Below are 21,565 nucleotides of genomic sequence, written 5' to 3'. Positions count from 1 at the left end.
GCAATATCTAATAAACCAATTTACACCCTATATAGATGTGGTTTCCTTGTGTGCATTTAATCACATATGGCTCATTGTTTTCCACATTACACCTTAATCAGTTAAATCTATAGTATCAAATTCTGCAAAGAGTGTGAGATTATATCGCAGGAAATATTGTAACATAAAGTCATATTACTGACCAGTAATAAATAAATAAATAAATAAATAAGCAAACAAAATGTTTAATGATAACAATTTCAAAAGACTATAGTAATAGAATGAATGCAAGACAATCCCACTGACTGACTTCATGGTTCTATTGTCAGTGATCAGACTAAGCCAATACTAACATCTAGTGTCTGAACTGAACACTGCATTTGAAAAAAATATAGCAAGACAACATTCACTCCTTATTTTCATCATCACAAATCAGAATTCTACACTGGGAAAAAAAACCTATTCAGCTAGTTCACATCTTGAATTATATATCGAACATCCAGCACAAGATTAGCAGTTTCTACAGCGACCTGCAAAGCATTGATCTTGGCTGCGAAGGAGTCCAGCACACGTGGCTGCACGGTAGCCTTTCTAGACAGGGGTGCAGGACAGAACTCTGAGTATTTAGAGTTTAGAAAGGTCCACTTCTCACCGGGCTGACTCTCCAGCAGCCCACAGCCACAGGAGCCCAGGGCGTCCTCCCTCTGGGCTTCCACCACATCCGCAGGCAGAGTCCAGTGGTGAGCGTGGGTCAGATCCATCAGAGAATTCCCACCGCTGTGCTCCAGCACCTCGGCCACAGACTCCAGAGAGCGGCAGAAAGCCTGCATGCCGAGCAGGTACTCTCTCTGTGAGCAGCCAAGTAGCGACGCTGCCTCTGGCACTTTATTCATACTCTAGGATGAAAACATGACATAATCAGGACATGCTATTACTCAAAACATACCACCTGTGATAGTGAATGTAAAAGGCAAGTCAAGTCAAGTTTATTTGTATAGCTCTTAATCACTGTTACAGTCTCAACGGGATTCACAACGCCCACACTGTGAAAACAATATATGAAAGCGACAGGTCAAGCGTGCAATGGGTGCTGAGAGTGAGCAAACAAAGATGAGTTATCTGTTACCTGTTCTACCTGCTTACTTTTTGCTGCTGATTTGTGCAATCAAAAACAAGAGTTACTGCGCTGCTAACTGGTTTAAAACTCAACAGTGGGTCTGACCTTGTTTCTGATGTAAGCAGCTAAGTGGGTCTCAGTGCACCCCCCTCCGAGCAGGGCAGATGGCTCCCTCAGGGTGAGCCTCAACACATGTTCTGTCTTCTGGCACGCCACCTGAAACAGACAGACAGGGAATTTAAAAGATCAACTCATCTTGTACATTTTCTCATTAATGGACATTCCAGTCTGACGTCTGTGTGATGTGAAACCAGTTTTATGATTGTTTTCAAAAATGCATATGTCATTTGGTGGATGACCCCAGCGGGAATTGAACCTGTAACCCTGGCAGTGTTGGTGTCATGCTCTACCCACTGAGCTATACAGGCCATTTCTGCTTCATTATATAATGTAGAACACAGACAAGAAATTTGGGAGACAGGGAATGAGATATTTTGAAGGGAGATGGAAACTGAGCTTACCTTCAACTCACTTAACATTGTCTCGTTCCTATGGCAGAGGATCATAGTGCAGATCGCTGGCTCTCCAGGAGGATATAGATGCAGCATTGTCTTGGATCCAAACTGCCTCATACTGAGATCCTTCACCTGCCCATAGGCCTTGGCTGGGATTGTGGTCTGCAATGTGGCCACAGGTTGAGCACCTGGTATGTAAAGGGGGACAGAAATGAAACAGGACCTCAGATACAGTGCAAAGGAGCAGTGCAAGATATACCATGGACAGTAGACTATACATATATACGTTCAGGTCTATGAAAGCTTTTAGCCTAAACACAGCACCCAATCCAACTATGCTAACAGACCAACCTGTCAGCTGAGAAAGTGGCTCCATGAGAGCGATTCCCAGTCTCTCTATCACCACTACACCATGACGCCTCAGGTATTGCTGCAGGACAGGGTGGATGACCTTCTGACATACAAAGAGCTTCACCTCATCTTTTACCACCCGTTCCCCGAGCTCCAGGAGCTGATCCAGGATCTGCGAGTCCGTGTCCGCACCCTGGTGCGCCTCAAGAGTCCCGTCTCCCAGTTCAAACAGGTCCCCAGAGAGAGACACTCTGAACAACACCATTCGTAGTGGATTAGAGTGGAGATTCTCCACATCGCTGAGGCAGAAGACATCAGGCGCGTCCACCAGCAACCCTGGAAACACTGCAGAGTCCAGAACAGGATGGCCTTCAACAGACACAGTCACTATCTTGCCAAGACTGACTTTACCTGGACTGTCACAGGGAACAGTCAGTACAAAAGCTTGCACGGCCAGTTTACTGATGTACAGCGCTTCCAGCTCTGTTAGCACACAGGCGGGCTTGCTGGAGATAACACTCCAAGCCAGTGTGATCAAGTCCTGGCTGCTGCAGAAGTCGAGCTTCACTTTGCAACCGCAGTCCTCTTGATGAAGGTAACTGGTGCACATACCCAATAAATGCTTGTTCACGCTGATAGCCACATTTCCCCTGAGGCCAGACTGCTTTGCTTGGTCAATAACAGCCAAACACAGAATGGCAGTAAACAAACCACAGTCACTGAAACGAGACACGTGGTTGAGAACAGAGGTTGTTATGAGTTTGATCAAAGGCTGTGAAGATGAAATGGCTTGAAGGAGAACTGAGGAGGTTGAGGTAGTTATAACGTGCCCTCCAATGTTGTTATGGACTTGCTTCAGCCTGCCAGACGGGCCAAAACAGGATTTGAGAAGCTGCCGTAGAACATTAAACTTGTGACAAATATCAGGGTTGTCAAGCGGTAAATCCGTGCACAGAGATGGCGATTTCTTGGTGAGTCGAGACATTCTCAAAGCAGGTTCAGGTTAACGTGAGGAAAGCCCTAACTTTCGGTCGATGATAGCCCGCTAAAGAAGCTTTGCTAGCATAGATAATGAGCTAACTTGCTGGCTGACGGTAGTAAAATAAGCGACGAACACATATTTTTCTCCTTTCGACAGTCTGTATGACCAAGTCAGATGGACAACACGTACAGGTAAACACTGACACGATCTGGATAGTGAGGATTAAGGCGATGCCTGATCTTAATAAAACTGATTTTTAGAATTACAGATGATTATGCTACGTTTAAATACATTAAAATATATGTAATTGGTGAAAGGATGGGTTTTGTGGAGAAAAGTTAAAATATAGATACATCTCGATGAAGTATAATTTCAAGATTAATACAGGCTTTTTAGTTCCGCCAGTCGTTTCCATGGTGTCGGTCATAGCGTTGGGTCCTCTGGGGTCCTACATCTTATGGCTAGAAGAGATCCGTGATTCGACAAAACATTCGTTTTCTCTCGCGAGTCTTTGTAATCAACACACCAAAATACCATAAACCTACTTGCAAACAAAGATTGTGAATTAGTTCGCTCGCTAGCTTAGATGCTAAAATATGTCTCCAAGTTTAACTACTTTACTTTCTGCAAAAAACTATCCGCTCATAGCTCCGACTCACACTTCCTGGTTATTCAACTGCGGGAGTATGACGTCATTTTTTACTAACCGTAGATCTCCTCTAGCCTTGACAACCATTCAAAACTATTGGCGGTAGGATATTTGGAGTTATATTTATACATATATCGCAATATATTAATGTTTATGTAACCGCATTGCTTGTAATGTAATCTCTTTGGACAATGATGGATTGGATCTATACTGTTTCTTGACAATACTAGTGTGTATGCTGCTGTTGAGATTAGAGCCCAAACTGCTAGCTAGGCTACTTGAAAACCTAAACAATTAAACATTAATTATAACCAAGATTTGAAGAAGCCACATGGATAGGCTAGTAATTCATATCAGTCAGGTACACTGTCAAAAAGACGCTTAGCTAGCTAATAAATAAATTGATTGCAGTAATCCTATTATAAAATGTAAGAGGACCATGTAACTACTATCAGTCAAAAAAACTAACAAAATAAAACAACAAAAAAACACCTCAGATCCTATCGTAAAACCATTATAGATTAATATCAACTACGATATGGTCGCTATAAACTCACTGTACTACCATAGACACACTATAAGTGCCTGTAGTACTATCGTAGTGTTTTTTGTTAGGAAAATGGTAATAAAATAAGGTCTCTATAAACACTAAGACTACCACAGACACACTATAATTATAGTGTGTCTGTGTACTATGTGCCTATTGCAATATTAACGTTACAGTGTTTTGTTTTGTTTTTTTGTATGGAAGGTGGTAACAAAACAGCCCACCAGTACAAAATGGTGTCTAATTTATTTTTGTTGATATGTGATCATTGGAGACTCTGAGGGCAAAGTACCATGTGTGATCCTTGAGCTTGCACTTGTTTCAGATTAAATTGACTGACTGCAATGACTCCTCGCAAATTTGTCATTAAGGTGAGTGCAAGTGAAATATATGCTTTCATAATAACACACTATTCTATATCATAACCAGATGATATCATAGCCAAGACTGGTTTTATTTGCATTACATTACATTACAAGGGCTACTAGTATGACAAAGCAAATACATTCTGCACCATCATATAGACAAACACATTCCCATTATTTAATTCCATGTGAAATGTTCCCATTAATTGCAGAATGAATTAAGTTTGTATCCCACAACTTATAAATGCATAATGTTTCTAATGATGCAATTTCAGTTCACAGTTGTTTACATTTGTATCATCATTCATTTATTCAGGTTTAGGCATGTGCAGCCAGTAATAGTTTGAAATGTCAGGCATACCATGGAGTACAAAATGTTTGTTTTTTTTTGGTCATTAAAAATGCATTAAAATGTTCAATATTCAAATGCCACAGCTACAAATCATTTTAGAGGGTTTTAGGCTATAGCTATTCGGTTTTGTATTGTCAGAAAACCTCCTCCAGTTCTATTAAAGGATAAAGGGGAAAAAAAAGATCATCTGAAGTGGGCTATTTGGGGTATGCTGGACATAATTTACCCATCATTTGAATAAACAAGAAACTGAATGACAAAACGCAAAATAAAAAGTTATAAATATTTTAGATTTTTGAGTTTGATTTGATATTGATATTGCCCAAACCTCCTCAGAACAGCAAGCTCCATTCTGTTATTTTCATGTTACCTTATAAAACATAAATTTATATTCTGTGTATTTACTGCACTGGCTGCTCGGCAGTTGGAGAAATAACAAAAATACTGGTCACATGGTGCACAGTGATATAATCTTGCTACTGTAACAATTACCGGCTAAACATCTGAACTTCATGTTGCAATGTCTGTGTTGCCTGTTGCCTATTTCTTCCCGCTCTACCGGTCACCCATTCTTCAGCCACTAGAGGGAAGTATAGATACACATTTCAACTGTCTTGCCTTTGACATATTTGACATTGCTTTAGTTCCCTTCTATGGAGTAAGTTATTCAGTGTTTCAAGTCACCTTTTGCAAATCTTAAGCCTGACTGTCTCTTTGAAAGGCTTTTGTTAATGGCCACAGCAATGCGGGGCAGAGGAAACTCATTCTATTAAACAAGCTGAGCCGTCCATCCTCCGTCTAAAGCTCTGTCAGGAATAATGCACATCAGATGTTTTTGTTAAGTGCAGGGAAAGCAGCTGGTCTCTCCTGTTGTTGATGTTTCATTTATTGAGAGTTTTGGATGAGGGCCGTGGACATTTGCACTGATCTCTCATATCCTCCATAATGCCATGTGTGCCTAGTTGACCAGATATTGCGTTCACTCTCTTTATTCGTTTCATATGCATGCCTGCGTACAGGCTACCCCACCGCCCCCTCAGTCGGTTGTGGGAGAGTAAAGCCCTGGAGGTTCATGAAAGGTTCCTTCCCAGTGGGCACATAATGATACTGTTGTGTTACCCTGCCTGAGAAAATGCAGAGAGCCTCTACCATTCTTAACCAACTAACCACAAACAAGCATGCTAGAAGGGATCAGTCCAAACAATAGCATTTAAGGCGCAACCCTGAGCTCCTCTTTCGCAAAACAAACAGCACTACCACCATGTTTTTTAATGAGCGAATGACTTCTCGGGATATGAAAGGATGTAGAGACGTTGTGTTCAGGAAGGGCTCTTGCAAACTTGTTTACCAGAATGCCTCGAGTGCAAGGATAACCCGAGGAATTCTAAATAATGTTCTTGGATTCAGCTTGCGGTGTTTAGGTGGGCTGTTCGGCAGTGTGTTTTATGATGCTGTCTCCTCAAATGTTTTCCAAGCAGCTCTCTGCCTGGTCTGGGGAGCTGCAGGAGGTGCTGGTATGCTCCTACTTAAATAGGCTTAGACTATAGTGACCTGCCACTTTTCAGACCTCCCCAAAAGGGCCTGCAGGCTAAAACGCTGATCCACTGAACCGCTTGCTGTCTGCCAGGACATTACTGCTCCAGAGCCCTGCAATCTGCCTTCTATTAGCGTTATGTACTGCTGACTTTCTAACCATCTAATGTAGTGGGATGACAGGGAGACCAAATTGTTTTTGAGTATAAAACGTTTGAGGTATCGCAGCGCAGTTTAATGTCAGAGGTTTATGTGCTGTTTAGTGTTGTTGTCACTCTGTAGATGAGCTCATATCAGACCACACATCGGGCTTCTGTACAAAGTCATTGCAGTCTGATCAGAAACATTTTGACACATCCCAACTTGGGGGAACCTTTCCGGAGGGTAAAGAGAGTGCTCTTTCACCCCCGCGCTGCCCCATACTGCCCTATGGAATTCACGTGTCCTAATGAGCACTTCTCAGCTGCACTGCTTATGTCTATCTACCAATTCTCAGGGATGTGTCTACTTGAGTTTTGTTTGCCGAGTGTTACCTGGAGATATTCCTGTCTGTTCTTGCTGCTGGAATTCCGCTCCTGGGTTGTGTCCCTTTTTATCATCAAATAAAGAGGACTCAGGTGTGCTAACATTCACCTGAATGAAAGGAGCTTTGCACACAAAGCACTTCCGCCAACTCTTGTCAGTAAATAACATTTTGCCTCGGTGATAATCACATTCATGCTCTCAAGTCTCTCACAGCCCAGTATCTGGCACAGTATGAAATATTGGAATAGAGACTTGTCTTTTTTTTTTCTAAGGGGAAACCCAGGTGACTCACAGAGAGCAACAGAGAGCTGGGAATGAGGCGAATAAAGCCTAAAGAGCAAGGTTGTCACACCCACAGATCTGAAGAGCTCCCCTGGGCTCTTTGCAGACTGCAGAGAGAGAGACAGAAAGAGAGAGAGAGATGCAAGTTTTATTGAGTGAGACCGCATCTGCTGCCCCTTCTCTCCCAATGTAAACATCTGCGGCTGGTTAGTGTTAGCCTCTGAGCTAAGTGCAGGCCGAGGAGGTCTGGTTCTTATACGGCGCGATAGCAGTGGCAAAGGGCAGCGAGGTGGGGAGGCGGGTAGAACTGCTCCCAGAGTTTGGGCCCCGTGCCCAACTTGGAGCGGAGCAGGCGGGAGGATGGAGAGCGGGGTCTGGGAGAGAGATAAGGGAAGGTAGAAAGTGTCTTGGGAACTGAGAGTGATGTAGACCAGAGCCCCGCAGACCAGAAAAGGGAAAGGAGCCGTCAGTGGGATTGATTCACTATTTGTTTATTTACTGATTACGGACAGAAAATCGAACGACTTTGTCTCGAAGCTGAGCTGTGGACTTCTGGGTAGTTTAGGTTTCGAATGTTTCTAATGTTTTTGTCTGTGTTTTTTTTTTTTTTTTTTTACGGGTCATGCTTATCAGATTGGCAGCGGGGAGAATTAGGATAGAGAAGTTGAGCTTAGCCTGCAGGAAGACTCGGTCCTATTCATTCACTGTGTGACGGCACACAAAAGATGGCACAATAAAGGATTTGGTATTAAGTAGCACTCTTAGCCGCTTCTCATTCAGCCTTCAACCTCTGTTCATAACTCTAAAAAGCCTGTGCAAGGCAGAGAACAAAGCAGTACTGGCCCACTTTAGTATGTATGAAAAGAGTAACTTCCTCTAGAACTTGGCCCTTTATCCAACCTTTCTTTCCAACAACAGCGGCTCAGTATATTGCCTTAAATGTGTCAAAGCAAAGTAAATATATTAGGATATCTTATGCATTTGATAAATAAATATGTCATATTACTAAAATCCTTTAGAACCATTATACTGCAGACATGGTATTAAAGAGAGAGGCACATGTGCAGTATTTGCTGTGCGGGACCCTTTGAATTAGCTCTATTTTGCTATTTTTGGTGTACACTCTTTCAAGGAGAATACTGGATTTTGTAGTTTTTTTTTTCCGATCTCCTCTTTGCTCAGGGAGGATAAGGTTCTTGTGGTTTCTATTACTGCATCCACAAAGGATTAGGCCGCTTGTGGAGATCTCACTAAACAGAGGTCATAGCTGGGCTTGAGGGGGGGGGGGGCCTCATCACATGGAGGTCATAGGTCATGGCAGGGTTCACCTTTAGAGACCCACTGGTCACTCTTTGTGCTCAGAGATGACAAATTTGGATCACATGATCTGATTGTAGTCAGAGCCTTTGTGTAAAATTAGATTCTGCCCCTTTTTTTTTGGCTCTCTTCATCCAGTCTGTCACCATCCACCACACTCAGCATGAAAAGCCTTTTCTAAAACCACTGATTGCTGCACCTAAAGAGTGCAGCAAGGACTAAAAGATTCACGCACTAGAGGGAAATTAGTGCCTCCACTTAATCAACAATTATGCTAGCAAATTAATCGTTGTCCCATTAGTGCGATTGCGTTAGTTTGCATTCCTGGCAAAATCCCCCTTTTCCGAGAGGCCCAGGGAATCACATGCTGTTTTTGCGTGAGGGACAGACCAATGTTTATCATTAATGTCCAGTTCCCAGTCTTGTCTTGTCTGCTGCTCTAATGTGATAAAAGGGAGCTAGTCTAAGGCTAGCTAGTTGTCTGGCTTTCTGCCCAAAACACAAACTCAATCAGAAGCTCAGAAACCACTTTAGGGGATTCACCCAGCTGTGCCTCTCCACAAGGGCTGCACTCTGAGACCTAACTGCTCTCTCCAGTCCAAGATATTGATCACATTATCCTTGTGTTGCTCCTAAGACCTCGCATTAGGTTGCGTAATTCTAAGCCACGTAGCCTAGCGGAGTGATCCCGTGTTTCTTGCTAGGATTTTTTTTTTTTTAATTTTTTTATCACAGATATTCTCTCCTTTAGGTATTGACTCACTCAGTAATAACACTCCTTATGATTAACAACATCTTTTCCAAGTCTAATCCTTCAAAATGTAGCATGGTTGATATTGACTGTGACATATACATATTAGCATATACATATTATCATATAACATTCCTATGCTTATCTGTAATGGCATTCTGAGGTCTCAAACGGCAAAAACTGAAGGCAGGATCTCAAAGCCAGTCCAGCGTCTGTCAAGTCCAGCCCAAGAAGCCACTGTGGGACTGAGCCGCCAGTCGGTCCCTCTCTGTGTGATTGACAGGGCCTGGCCCTCCGCTGCTAGGCTTTCCCACGCACTGGTAATTGTTGGAACCAGTCAGCTGAAGCCACCGGTCATCCGTAGACCGCCATGAGACAAAGGGCAGAGGACGGGGAGAATGCAGATCTGTAGGGAAGAGCTGGCCCTACACTGACACTGACAGACACACATGCACACATTTTATACATGGAGGAGCTTGCACATAAGGAGAGCTCTGTTCTGGCCCATGGCTTTTATGTTTTTGTGAGAGCGTATTGGTTTTTTTTTTTTTTAAAGGAAAACAACTAAACTTGTGTTTATTTCCTTCAGGCTAAGCTGTGCAAAATCCTATTATGTTTTGTATAGACTATTTAGTATTTAGCAAGATTCTATTCATGGTTATCACATCTAGATGTTAATGTACGGAATTTTGTTCACATAAGTTTCATGATATGTATGGATAGAGTCAGGGGATCAGTGTTTACTGAGCCACCTTGACAGACTCAGAATCACATTCATTAGAATAAGTACTAAGGAATTTGTTTTGGTGACATGGGTGCAGAGACATATTGACAGTACATACTGACACACACAGTACCTAACATTCTGCAAAAGCATGGTGCAAGACATAATAAACATGAAGTGATCAGCCATATGGGGGCGCCCTATCCACTAGTTGACCTGCGAGGAGCAGCTCCACTTCCATCATTGTTTACAGAGAGACAATTAGAAAGAAAAATGCTCTCATGTGAAAAAAGAAAATATTTGGCCACTTAATTTGCCCAGAACCATCCTTTCACTGATTTAGCCTTTTAATCCCACTAGACGAAAGGTTCTCAGCCCAACTGTCATTTTTATGATCAAAGTAAATTAGATTCTCTCTCTCCCTTTCTCTCTGAGGAGCTGGCCTAACTGCTTCTAGTAAAGGAGAGGAGGAGGCAACAGGAGGGGAAATGCAGGCTTGTGTCCAGACTTGGGACCTAAGTAGCAGGGGCCTTCCCCTACACACACCCTGTTAATTCTCTCTCCCGCGTCATCCTGAGAGCAGGGCCGCAGGAACACCCCTCCAGTCTGGGTTCGTAACTCCGCCGGTGGAGTTTAGCCATCATGTCTGTGAGATCAGCCCAGGGGACGGGCCTGGCTGGGGCTGATCGAAACAAAGCTGCTGTCTCAGGCAGGATCTGCTATGTGGAGTTACTCTCTTTGCGTGCTTATACACTCACTATTGCTAAATGACTACCATTATCATCTCTTTTCTCTGTCCACAATCTATTCCAGTTCTGCATTTCTGAGCCTGAACTCTCCTGTATGTCTGGTTTTGTCTTTATATGTCCCTCTGTGTCCTCGCTCTCCATTTCCATTCAGGTCGGTGCCTCGGGTGCATTATCAGTCTGGGCTCCAGGGCCGTGCTTGTTGCTCCTCAGTGTCGTGTTGCGGGTGGTCTCAGTCCATCCATCACTTCCTTGTCCAGGGAGAGGCGAGGTTCACACGAGACCCACATCCATTCGCTCTCCGCAGCGGGCAGCTTTTGCACTCATGTGTAAACCATAATCAGGCTAGCTTGAGAAAGATGTAACGGCAACTTAACCAGCCGCGGCGTTTCTGGCCCCTCTGTCCCATGTGGCTTATTGTCGATGACACGATGACATAGTGCCTCAGGAATCCACTCTGCAGCCCTCCACTCAGCTTTCTACAGCACTCACAATTTGCAGCTCAGAAGTACAGAAACACTGAATGCTTTAAGGTGGATGTTGTGTGGTGTTTCTTCACCACTCTTCTAAAACGTAGGATAGTGCTCATTTACAAAGCACATCTTTAGGCTGTTTGGTGCAGCCTAATCTGGCCTGAAATAGTGACTATATGGCACAGGTGATGGAACAGGCAAACCCTTTTTATGCTGAGAAAGGGAAACACGAGGAGACAGAGGTTAGGCCATGCTTTTTTGTGAGATCGGTAGAGAGATGGCTAGACAGAGAAACAGGAGGGAGGGCACTGTTGCGAGAGGCCTGGGGTGATGTTTGAGGACGTAGGGGGTCGTTGTGGTTTGTCTCGCTGTCAATCACCCACACTCTGATTTCCTTTGTTGTCTGTGAGCCTATTGCCCCTCAGCAACCTGTGGCTGTCCTCCCTCTTTGTGTTACAGTGTGGGAACTTTGCTGTGCTGGTGGATCTCCACGTTCTGCCCCTGGGCGGCCAAGAGGAGGCCAGCTGGTTTACTACGGACCACATCGAGGTACAGACACAGGAAGAAGGGCGTGTGTGTGAACAAGTGTGTGTGTGTGAATGTATAGCTTATGTTCTGGTGGGAGCCTTTTCAGAAGAAAGCAACAGCGTGGAATCTAAAATGACTTTGAGCCTTCTCTTTTTTCCTTCCTAGGGATTTTCATTGTTGCAAAATGCAAACTGTCCCCCTCTCTCCACCCAGCCACTCTTGGTGTTGCCTCTCTGGCCTTGCACTTGAGACTTCTGCTGACCTGTGCGACTGGGCTCCTCATTAGATTAATCTTTACTATAAATGCTATGCTTTGCATCTTATCTTCCACCAGTTTTTGCTTCCAAGTCGCCATTGGAAGATACTGTATCATGCACTTCTACCAAATTGCAACCTATGTAAATTTCCTCAGCATTTCACAATATGTTGCTCTATTGAATTATCTGCACACCGTTTGTAGGAAGTTACAGCTCTGGTTCGAGATGCTGTGGACCAGAGAGTTAAGCAGTACACAGAGTCTCTCCACAATAGAAGACAGCCCAAACAGAAGAAGGAGCTGGCACCTGCTGCAGCTCTTTGTGTGAAAGGTAACTACATCACGTCCTGCAACACTCATTCTCTCACACACTGCACTAGAACCAAATAGTCCACATATTAATTGTCATGTATTATAGACCATTCCTCCTCCAAAATGCTGTAGAATCCAGTATTAAAAGTACAACATTAGCTCCTTCTTTGGTTACTTGGAGCATTCATTTTAATTGTTATAATATGATAATGAGAGCTTAAGTTATTTATTACTTCTGTTTTGGTTTCAAGTCTTTTCTCATTCCTTTGGCATCAGGTCATTTTTGTCTTCCCTCGCCGTGTCTTAGGTGTGTCTATCATCAGCTTGAATAAGTGAAATGGTTTATTTTGGCTGTGAACTCAAAACCATTATTTATTCACTTGGACTTCAATGCGCAGATATGACTCTCTGCATGCAGGCAGGGCAGGTTACGAAGCTCTGTAAGCAGGGTGGGAATAGAGTTGCAAAACATTCTAAAAAGTATGTCATGGCTACCTTTTTTGAGGAGAGTGTGGGTGGAGAAAAAACAGAACTAGTCGGGACACGGTGGCTTTCGACGCCCAGGGTGTGACCCGTGGAGGTGAGAGCTGATAGGAGTTTTTATATTGTGCTACGCTGTTTAACTTGGCACGTCTCAGTCACATTTGTACATGCAAGGTGTAAGTCCTTTAAAATGGCTGATGTTTGTTACCCTTGTGTTCAATGTGGTGTTGGCACACCTATGTTGATCTGCATTTCTTATGGTTAACTGGATGCCAGCAAAAACAGTTGTCTTGACACCTAACCATACACACAATACACAAAGAGAAAGATCAATATACTCCCAGCCCACACAAAGCAGCCAATTCAAACCATCCCCATCTATGCAATCTATGGACATTCCCCCAGCCACCCACACACATGCCTTTGAAGCACTGTGAACCCAGCTTCACAGGAACCCCCAGCTGTGTGGTGGAAGGCAGACAGGTTTGTCACAGGTAGCAGTTAAGGGCAGTTAAACCGGGCTCACTCAGCGGGGCAGGCCTACTGTGAGAGTGGGATTACAGGGCAGCCGGCCCCATAAAGTTTCTCCTGTGGCTGCAGCGCTGCCTCTCACGCTACTCTCCACCAGTTTAGTCTTCCCCTCCACTACATCTGTGTATCCGTGCATGCATGTGTGCATACATTCATGCATGCGTTGTGTGCTCATGCATGTATACATGTATACAAGTGTACATGTTAAACCCACCTGTGGCATTTTCTTGGTATACAGGAATGTGTGCAAGCATACTGGCTGAGGTGTGTGTGTGTGCGTGCGTGCGTGTGTAGCGTGCATGTGTAGCGTGCGTGCACACGGGCACACACACACATGCACACACGTCAGGACCAGTGAGAATCAGAGGGAGCGACAGTGTGTTGGAGAGATATATCCTCCCCCTGGGCTAGGTGTGAACAGGCTGACAGTGTAAGGTTACTGAAAAGCCTGACTCATATTCCCCGTGACAGACTGAGGAGAGACAGACATCTCTAATGATGGAGATCACAGACCGAGACTCCACACACACACTTATGAGCACATACACACTCCACTGTGTGAACAAGGGGACGATCGGTATTTCAACAGTGAAATATGCATGTAAAAATGATTAAGCTCCTCGCAGCTTTGCCAAAAAGAACGTAACCAATGGAACATGACTCCATGCCATATCAGAGTGTTTTCCCCTCTCAGAACATGAAACGGGGTAGCGCCTCAACAGGCCTACACAGTTCATGCGCTCCAGTCCTATTAAAGGTCTTAAGTGAGTGTAATGACATTCTTGGTCTCTCTGTTGTCCCATGTGAGGGAGGCGGCAGAGCAGTAAAGGTGGAGACTGTGAGTGTGAGAAGCAAGCAGGCAGGCAGGAGCCATAAAAAGGGGAGGACAGACTATAGGCTTAGGGAGGGAAGCCCAGCAAACCTCAGGGTGGGTATTAAGTATTGGGGTCATCTATTCTGCAGGCAGGTCAAACGCTAACCTGCTAATCCTCACAGAACCTTCAAACTGTCCATAGCAGGGGGAATGGAAGCTGAGTTTCTGTGTGTATCTGCTTCGGCGTAGGAGCTATGTGTATCTATGTGTTTGTGCGCAGCATTATGTTATTTGAGAGGAGAATTAAGTAGGCTATCCCAGAGTGAGGTGTGTGTGTGTGAGGACATATGTGTCTGTGTGTGGGAGCACGTGCACACGCATGTGTTGCATATAGATAAAGGTGTCGGGTGGGGTAGTATTGATGTCTGGGCCAAGAATAGGAGGATGGAGCGTGGTGCGTGGTGCTATGTCTGGGCTGGGGGCGGAGGGGTATTCTGGGTCTCATATGAGGCGGTGTTTGCGCTGGTGCCAGTGTGGAATCACAGGGGCTTCCGCCAACACCCAGCAGTAAGAACAGTGTAACAGCCTCAGCTGTTGGCACTTCAAATGAGCCATCAACAGCTTTTAACATTCCAAGGCCCGTCAGTGCAAGTGTTTGTATCCGATTATCTCCACGGGTTATTATATTTATGTATGAATGCTGCGTTGTGTGCATGTGTGTGTGTGCAGTATGTATAGCACCCAGTGAACATGTCAGCTTGTCCCATGTCTCCCGCCAACATAAATCCAAACCATTACTCTAAATCTCAGCTGCAGAGGCCAATTTCCAAATGTCAGTCCCCCCCGTTTTTTTTAAGCAGGCTACTTGAGAATTCATGATTAGCTCATAGTGATGTGATTTATTTATGTTTTTAGAGAGCTGAACAGAGGGAACTTTTCCCACCAAACATCTTGGCTCTGGACATGCAGAATGGACATGCCGGACTTTAGAAGCCCAGGGAAGGGGAGCTTGGGAGAGGCTTGTTGCATTCTCCCTGGTAGACTGCGTTGAAACACACCCACATTTCTCAGAGGGTAATTACAGATTGAAAAATGAGTGGATAATAGGTTCTCTGTGTTTTGAGGAATACATTTTTTGTCACTTGATATAACAGATATTTGAGGAAAGAAGCTGCCGGTTATGCTGTGTGAAAGCAAGAGTGTCACAGTTATCTTTATGAAGATGCCACTGATCTGCCCCTGGACCGAGGAGCGGGAAACCCCTTCATGTCAGACGTGGCCCTCTTGGATAACTCGCAGTATCCAACCCCTTATTATGCTGTACAGACGGATTGTTCGCAGGTCTTTACCAGTGTGCTTTTACTTTTTATATTAGATTAGCTCTTGTTTAGTTACAATGCTGATTGTGTGCTATCTCACCTTCTGTTTGGTCTTAGTCTTGTACTATTTTTGACTCAAGTAAATGTTGATTTTGTATTTCTGAGTGGTGCGTGTATTTGTGCAAGTTTGTGTGTGCTAGGCTCCTTAGAGTGTAAACCGAGAAGGTCCCCTTTTTACACGGATTTAGTTAACATGCCATTTCAAACTGCCAAAGCACATTAGCAGATGTCTTATTTCTACGGTTAGTATTGATTCAGCCACATTGATCTCTCCATAACAGGGTTCCTCTTCTGTGTACTTACGGCTAGAGACCGAGACTCTGCGGCCAATCACAGCAGTCAGAGACGCCCTGGCAAAGGCTTCTACTGGTACCTAGCGTTCTTTTCAGCCCATGGGCAGAGCTGGGTCCCTCTTCCTCTCCCTGCACAGGTGCCAGGGCTTAGGGGGAGGGAACACCTGCCAGCCTGTTTCCCCATGGCCACGGCAGGCTGGAGAGGCATTTTCCCAGGCTCCCCAGATGAATGGTCACTAATAGCCGTGGGAGAGGGCTTTGCGAGCGCTGCACAGTGTACCACTGACTCCTCTTGGCAGCCCTATGAAGGGGGCTTAAGGCAGCCTGGCCACGGCCGTTGCGGAAAAAGCACAAGTGTTGCTGGATAACTTTACTGTTGGAGAATGTGTTTACGAATGGCCATCTCCCTCCCGATGAAGAATGCGGAGGATGTGTTGAGATTGAAAGGGAGAAAAGAGGAGTAATGTTAATTTTCGCTCCCCTCTGTCATAGATTTAGCTTTGTTTGGCTTCTCTGCGCCTTTGAAGGCCTGCAGCCCCAGACTAAAACAGTTTTTCAAATGTGGCAGAGCTCATCGGTCAAACTGTCAGCGAGACCTTTCATGAGCAAAATGCATGAACATAATGAAACACTCCCTCCTCTATAAACTGTTACCTGCGTGCTGGGTTGCCTCCCCTAGGGAGAAGCCATAGACTCCAGCCATGCAGCCTACTACTGGGTCTGTTCAAAGCAGCTCTCTGAAGACTCGCAAGTAATTCTGTATTAACAACCTGCAATATTCTGCCTTTTTTCTTCTCAATCCTACCACAGCTATTACTATTTATGTGTGTGGCTGTTGTGCTGTGCATATCCAGGCCAGTGAGGGACTGGTCTGTAAATAGAGAGGCATGCCTGCGGCAGAGTTACCTGCCCTGCTCTGTGTTACTGGGCGTGAGGCAGGCTGGGATTAAGGCGAGGGGGAAACGGAGACCTGTGACAGGAACAAAGGAATTCCAAGGCCCAGGCTGGAAATGGATCCTGATCAGAGTAGCCGCCCCAGCCTGCCTGCCCCTCTCCCCGCCGCCCCTCCCTCCCCGTCCCCTGCTGGGCAACCCCCTTCCCCCTGGTGCTTTGTGGTGTTGCTGCGGCTCTGTAAATCCTTCCTGTAAGCCCCCGGCCTTACTCAGCAGCAACACATAGGACAGTCTGACTCCAATGTTAACCCCCTCCCCATTATTGCACACACACACTTTCTCTCTTTTTCTCTCTGTCTCTGTTCTTGTGTTTCCCATTATCACACATACAGACAAACATTCTCTTCTCTTCTCTTCTCTTCTCTTCTCTTCTCTTCTCTCTTCTCTTCTCTTCTCTTCTCTTCTCTTCTCTTCTCTTCTCTTCTCTTCTTTTCTCTTCTCTTCTCTTCTCTTCTCTTCTCTTCCCTTCATGTCCTCTCACTTTCTCTCCCTTTCCCTCTCCACAGGGTCAGCTGCAGTCTCTTAGGACACGACCGCAACCCCAGCCATAGCTGTCACACCACACTCTTTCCCATATAATTAGGGCCGTGGAATGGTAGCCTGAGCACGGATCACATTCATGTGACTGTTCCCCTTTACCACAATCTGGTCGGGGAGACGGCACACACTCTCCTGAACTCAGGCTAACAATTCGGCCCGACCGAAAGGCCTTGTTTTAGGAATTAGTGAAACATTTCGGAGGATCTCCGTGTTTTTCTCTCCTCTTTTGTTTCACTTTGAGTAATATCCTGGGCCTGTGTCATGTGCTCTTGTGAGCTGTGTGTTTTTCCTGGGAACAGGTGTCATGGCAGCGCAGCGTGCCAAACTGGCCTTGTGTTGTCATTAAAAGGCCTGCCTAGGATGGCTTTATGAAAGCAGCACTCACTGCACTGCACTGCAGTGTAACTGTAGACATTAATGCTTTCCAGGCCTTGAAGGTATGAGGTCAGTACATTACAACACTTAAACTTTTTTTCTTTTAAAGTTTAAAGAAAAACTTTGAAACTTTAAAATTAATCCAACACTTTTTTTCTCCTCGCTGTGGCCTTACTTGTCTGTTGTCGTTAGACACTGGTAGCGAAACATTGATAGAATCTCCATGTGTTCCCTGGGCCTGTTTCATCTATCTAGATTTATAAACACACAGGCTAGCAGATTTACAGGGGGAACCAGCAAGCAGAAGCGGCCTGCTTCCAATGAGACCTTGATCGGAGATTTAAAGGGCCAGCGCAGTGCATAACTCAAGTCCTCAAACTGCCCCGCACAACATTAATCTAAAGGAGCCTAAAACAAAATAAGCAGTTTCCATCTCTTCCATTTTGAATATCTTTTTTTTTGTATAAACAATGGCGCAGGCCTACTGTACTTTGAGAGATCTCCGGCTGTCTGGGCTAATTAAGATATAAGATATAATGATGATTGAATGTGACATTTTGTATTGTGACTGCACTTCTTTCATCAGATTATGTTTCTGAGAAATAGATTTTTTCCCCTTGATAATTCTTCTGTCCTCCCAACTGCTCCCCACCACTCTAGTCACATGCTGCATTATGGGCTGGCCTGCGCTACCATGCTGCGGCGTATTTCGTAACCGCGATGAAGGGGTCACCCAAATGTTAAATTGAACACTCATGTGCAAATATTGTTTCAGGTGGACGTTGAGCGGGATGATAAGGCACAGCGCTCCGCTACGGCTGCAGTTACAGTTACACACAGAGAGTGATGTCCTTCCAGGAAAGCCCCCACTTACATGTGGGTAACTTCCTTCATGCTCTCTCAAGTACAACCCCCCCCATCCCTCCCTTGCCCCAACCCCCCCAACTCTCCATCCCGCTCTTGAGGACAGAGGGAGGCGGTCGACATCAAAGCGGAGATGTCAAAGGAGCAGGATTCTCAGGCACTGATGTCTGACTGTCCTGCTGATTCAACTCCTGTTCATAAAGGGCTTGCGTGGGAAATGCGGCTCTCCTGTCATACAGTGAAGACATACAGTGAAGCAGTCCTCCTTACTGGCCCCTGACCCACTGCGGTCCGGCTAATGCGTGGCAGAGACCCACCAGGAGCCCCCGAAAAAAGCCTCCGTGTCGGCGCAGAAATGCCTACGGATTGCTGTGTGAGTCACAACAACACGGGCCGCCAGGAATGCGGATGGCGAGAAAGAAGTAGGCTATGTTTTCTATGGCTGTTTTAATGATCTCCTCAGGATATGACTGGAGTTAATGAAGTCTGTTCCATGGGGGCTTACCTTTGACCCTGGTCTGAATGCCTCTCACCCCTGCCTGTTCCATTTTACAGTCCTAGTCACTCTGGATGCCTCTCGGTTTGTTGACTTTTCTTTCCTCTCATTGTTTTCCCAGGAAGCGGTGAAAGCTGCAGGGATGTGTGTGTGTGTCTGTGTGTGTGTGTGTGACTGAGTCGCATAAGTACAGTATTCTAGCCTTGGCACCAGCCCTGTGGAGCCTGTGTCTTGTTCAGCAGTTGTCTTGCGGTATATTACAAGATGGTAGAAGTCTCTCCCTACAAGTGGTTACAATATTATCTACCACATTTCTGAAAACATGGCGTGCTGGCTTGTTTACTGTTTGATTTGACCTGTCATAATATTGTTGTGCATCGGGTTTCAAAACAATTAAGCAAGGCCTTCCTCCCTCGAAGGAAGTAGAAATCAACCCCTTTAAGGTCTCTACTCTGCAGATTCGGGGTGTTGCACCACTGTGGGCTACAGTTGCCACAGAAAGGGGCCACTCATTCCCCAAGGAGGCACCAGCAAACTGTTTGTGAGAGAGAAACATGAATGTAAGCTTAGCACGAGAGAGCCCGGGCAGAGGGCCAAGAGCAACTCCGCGCTGTGCAGGACGTTATAAAGTTGGAGCAACAGCTGATGTCTCGAGTCATGCCGTTTCACTGGTTCCCAACTCTGCGACCAGACGTCCCTGTCAGGCTTGTCCTGGGAATTGGCAAGCTCAACCCACCAGGGAAGGCAATGAGAATAGTTGTAGAGCTACACATGAGGCTAAAGAGTCTAATGGACTAAATCAAAGCTTTTAAAAACACACAAACCCATCCATGTGCAATGAAAGATGCTTGCTTCCTGGTCCCTCCTGAACCCAGAATGGGCAGAGAAAACAAAGCAGAGATACCGATCTGCATTCCTCTCTGTGTAGCCATCCAGAATGGTCAGTAGATGACCAATGGGTTGCTATTTAAAGAACAACAGAATACTGGACTTTTTTCCCCATAAAGAAATGCTGCTATTCATGTTGTTGACAGTCAAGGTGCCATACAGTGTATTGAAGCCTGGCTGATATTATTGCATATGTTGTTTGTGTGCACCCCTTATTTGAGGAATGGACTTCTGAGGAGCCCAAGTCTTTAGATAATTAAGTGTTAGGTACCAGAACAGCATGTGGTGCTCATAAATGTGATATTAAACATGTTCTTGCTCTCCTGGCTCAACAAGATGTCCATTCCATCAGTCTCCATATTCATACACATAGGCTACCTGAGCCCTGGGTCAGCAAACAAGTTGTAAAACGACTCTTATAAATCCCCATTTATCATCCATCTAAAGCTGTCACATGGACTGCCTCTTGCTGCAAGAGTCCCACCCAGAGGGAATGGGCCTAAGGCAATCTTGACTGCTGTTCTGGATGGTGCTGCTGTCATATGAGAACTCAATTCCCAGATGGGGGAAAACTTACCTTAAAAAAGGATTTACATATGTTATTCTCATGATCTTTGAGAACACAAACTACTCTATTCCAAAATTACAATCTTGAGAATTACAGCTCTGTTCTGTCATGTTATCAAGCGACATTTTCTGAAGCTGCTGCGCTGACAATATATGGGTTCAGATCTCATTTTTTACACATGAACAAGGTTTGTTTTGCAGTAGCGCTAATATTTCTCAAACAAAATATGTAAGCATATTCCTGGTAAATCGGCCTTCTTGAAGTTTCTACAAAGACGATCTCCTGTTCATTGCCAAAAATACAGATTAGAGATTAGTTTTGTTTCTAGCTTTGGGAGATTTTTTTTTGCTTTGTTCACAAACCTTGACTAAGCTGTCCCAACATCATAAACTGAGAGAACAAGGTACAGAGTTGTACCTTCAAAAGGATACAGCCCAGTGACAAAAGGCCCAACTCTGTACCTTGTTTTCTCACAGTGTAGGAATAAATTGTGGGTATTCTGCTTTAGGCTGAATTTCTACTTTAAAGCTTTGGAGGGTCATAAATATTTCCACAGGAGCCAGACTGGCACTTCTTGCAGCCTGTCAGCTAGATAATAGCTTCACCCTATTATCTTGGAAAAAATATTGATCGTAATTATGTAGTACCATAGTAACAATCTTTGGGTGTTTCATATTTCGAAACCCACATTCCTTTCTCTGATTTGTTGTGCATTATTTCCTCAGGTCATGCTAATGTTGAATGGAGCTTAATATTGTGAGCATTTAGTTCAGACTATCAGACTACTGATATCACAGGCTGAGTTTGTTTGAAGTAGATTTGAAGTAAAATAGACCGATGTCAGAATAATAAATATATAAATAAATAACGTTGCTACTATTAATTCTCACCGAAATGTTCACCATGTTGGCCAAATCATCCACAAGCAAAGGGAAGAAGAAAGAGGTGGTGCCATTAATCATTGACCAGTGGACTTAACTGTTTACCTGTGGCAGTTTTGTGGCAAGCTGTCTCTGTAATTGCATGCCATTACCTACAGAATCACAACATGGCTCTTTTTGAAGACGATAATTAGAG

The 21,565-nt window shown here is 44.7% G+C and overlaps 2 protein-coding genes across 2 annotated transcripts in view; one reads left to right on the top strand and one right to left on the bottom strand.

Annotated features, from left to right (window-relative positions):
- Positions 1–272: 272 nt before the first annotated feature.
- mkks (MKKS centrosomal shuttling protein) lies at positions 273–2,947 on the bottom strand. The gene is made up of 4 exons (XM_071535038.1): positions 1,963–2,947; positions 1,618–1,799; positions 1,202–1,312; positions 273–875 (listed from the first exon to the last, which is right to left on the bottom strand). Exons 1-4 carry the CDS (start codon positions 2,945–2,947, stop codon positions 447–449), a joined length of 1,707 nt encoding a protein of 568 aa, XP_071391139.1. The 3' UTR covers positions 273–446.
- A 709-nt stretch (positions 2,948–3,656) lies between these two features.
- slx4ip (SLX4 interacting protein) overlaps positions 3,657–21,565 on the top strand; it is a 32,184-nt gene continuing 14,275 nt past the window's right edge. The window contains exons 1-4 of the mRNA XM_071534481.1: positions 3,657–3,695; positions 4,466–4,511; positions 11,668–11,757; positions 12,197–12,323. Of these exons, the coding sequence (XP_071390582.1) occupies positions 4,485–4,511; positions 11,668–11,757; positions 12,197–12,323 (244 nt within the window). The 5' untranslated portion in view covers positions 3,657–3,695; positions 4,466–4,484. The remainder of the gene's footprint in view (positions 3,696–4,465; positions 4,512–11,667; positions 11,758–12,196; positions 12,324–21,565) is intronic.

The sequence above is a fragment of the Centroberyx affinis genome, unplaced genomic scaffold (assembly GCF_046629955.1).
Source record: "Centroberyx affinis isolate AG114_WGS23_722 - 3 ecotype Tasmania unplaced genomic scaffold, CSIRO-AGI_Caff_v1 ptg000171l_1, whole genome shotgun sequence".
NCBI lineage: Eukaryota > Metazoa > Chordata > Actinopteri > Beryciformes > Berycidae > Centroberyx > Centroberyx affinis.
Note: the sequence above shows the minus strand (reverse complement) of the source record. Positions and strands in the feature narration are given on the sequence as shown.

Bases quoted from the DNA above. Each gene is read 5' to 3' on its own strand.
- mkks (XM_071535038.1), bottom strand. From the start codon at position 2,947: ATGTCTCGACTCACCAAGAAATCGCCATCTCTGTGCACGGATTTACCG. The intron at 1,800-1,962 runs GTTGGTCTGTTA...TTTACATACCAG, and splicing joins GCCACTTTCTCAGCTGACAG to GTGCTCAACCTGTGGCCACA. The intron at 1,313-1,617 runs GTAAGCTCAGTT...TGTCTGTTTCAG, and splicing joins CAATGTTAAGTGAGTTGAAG to GTGGCGTGCCAGAAGACAGA.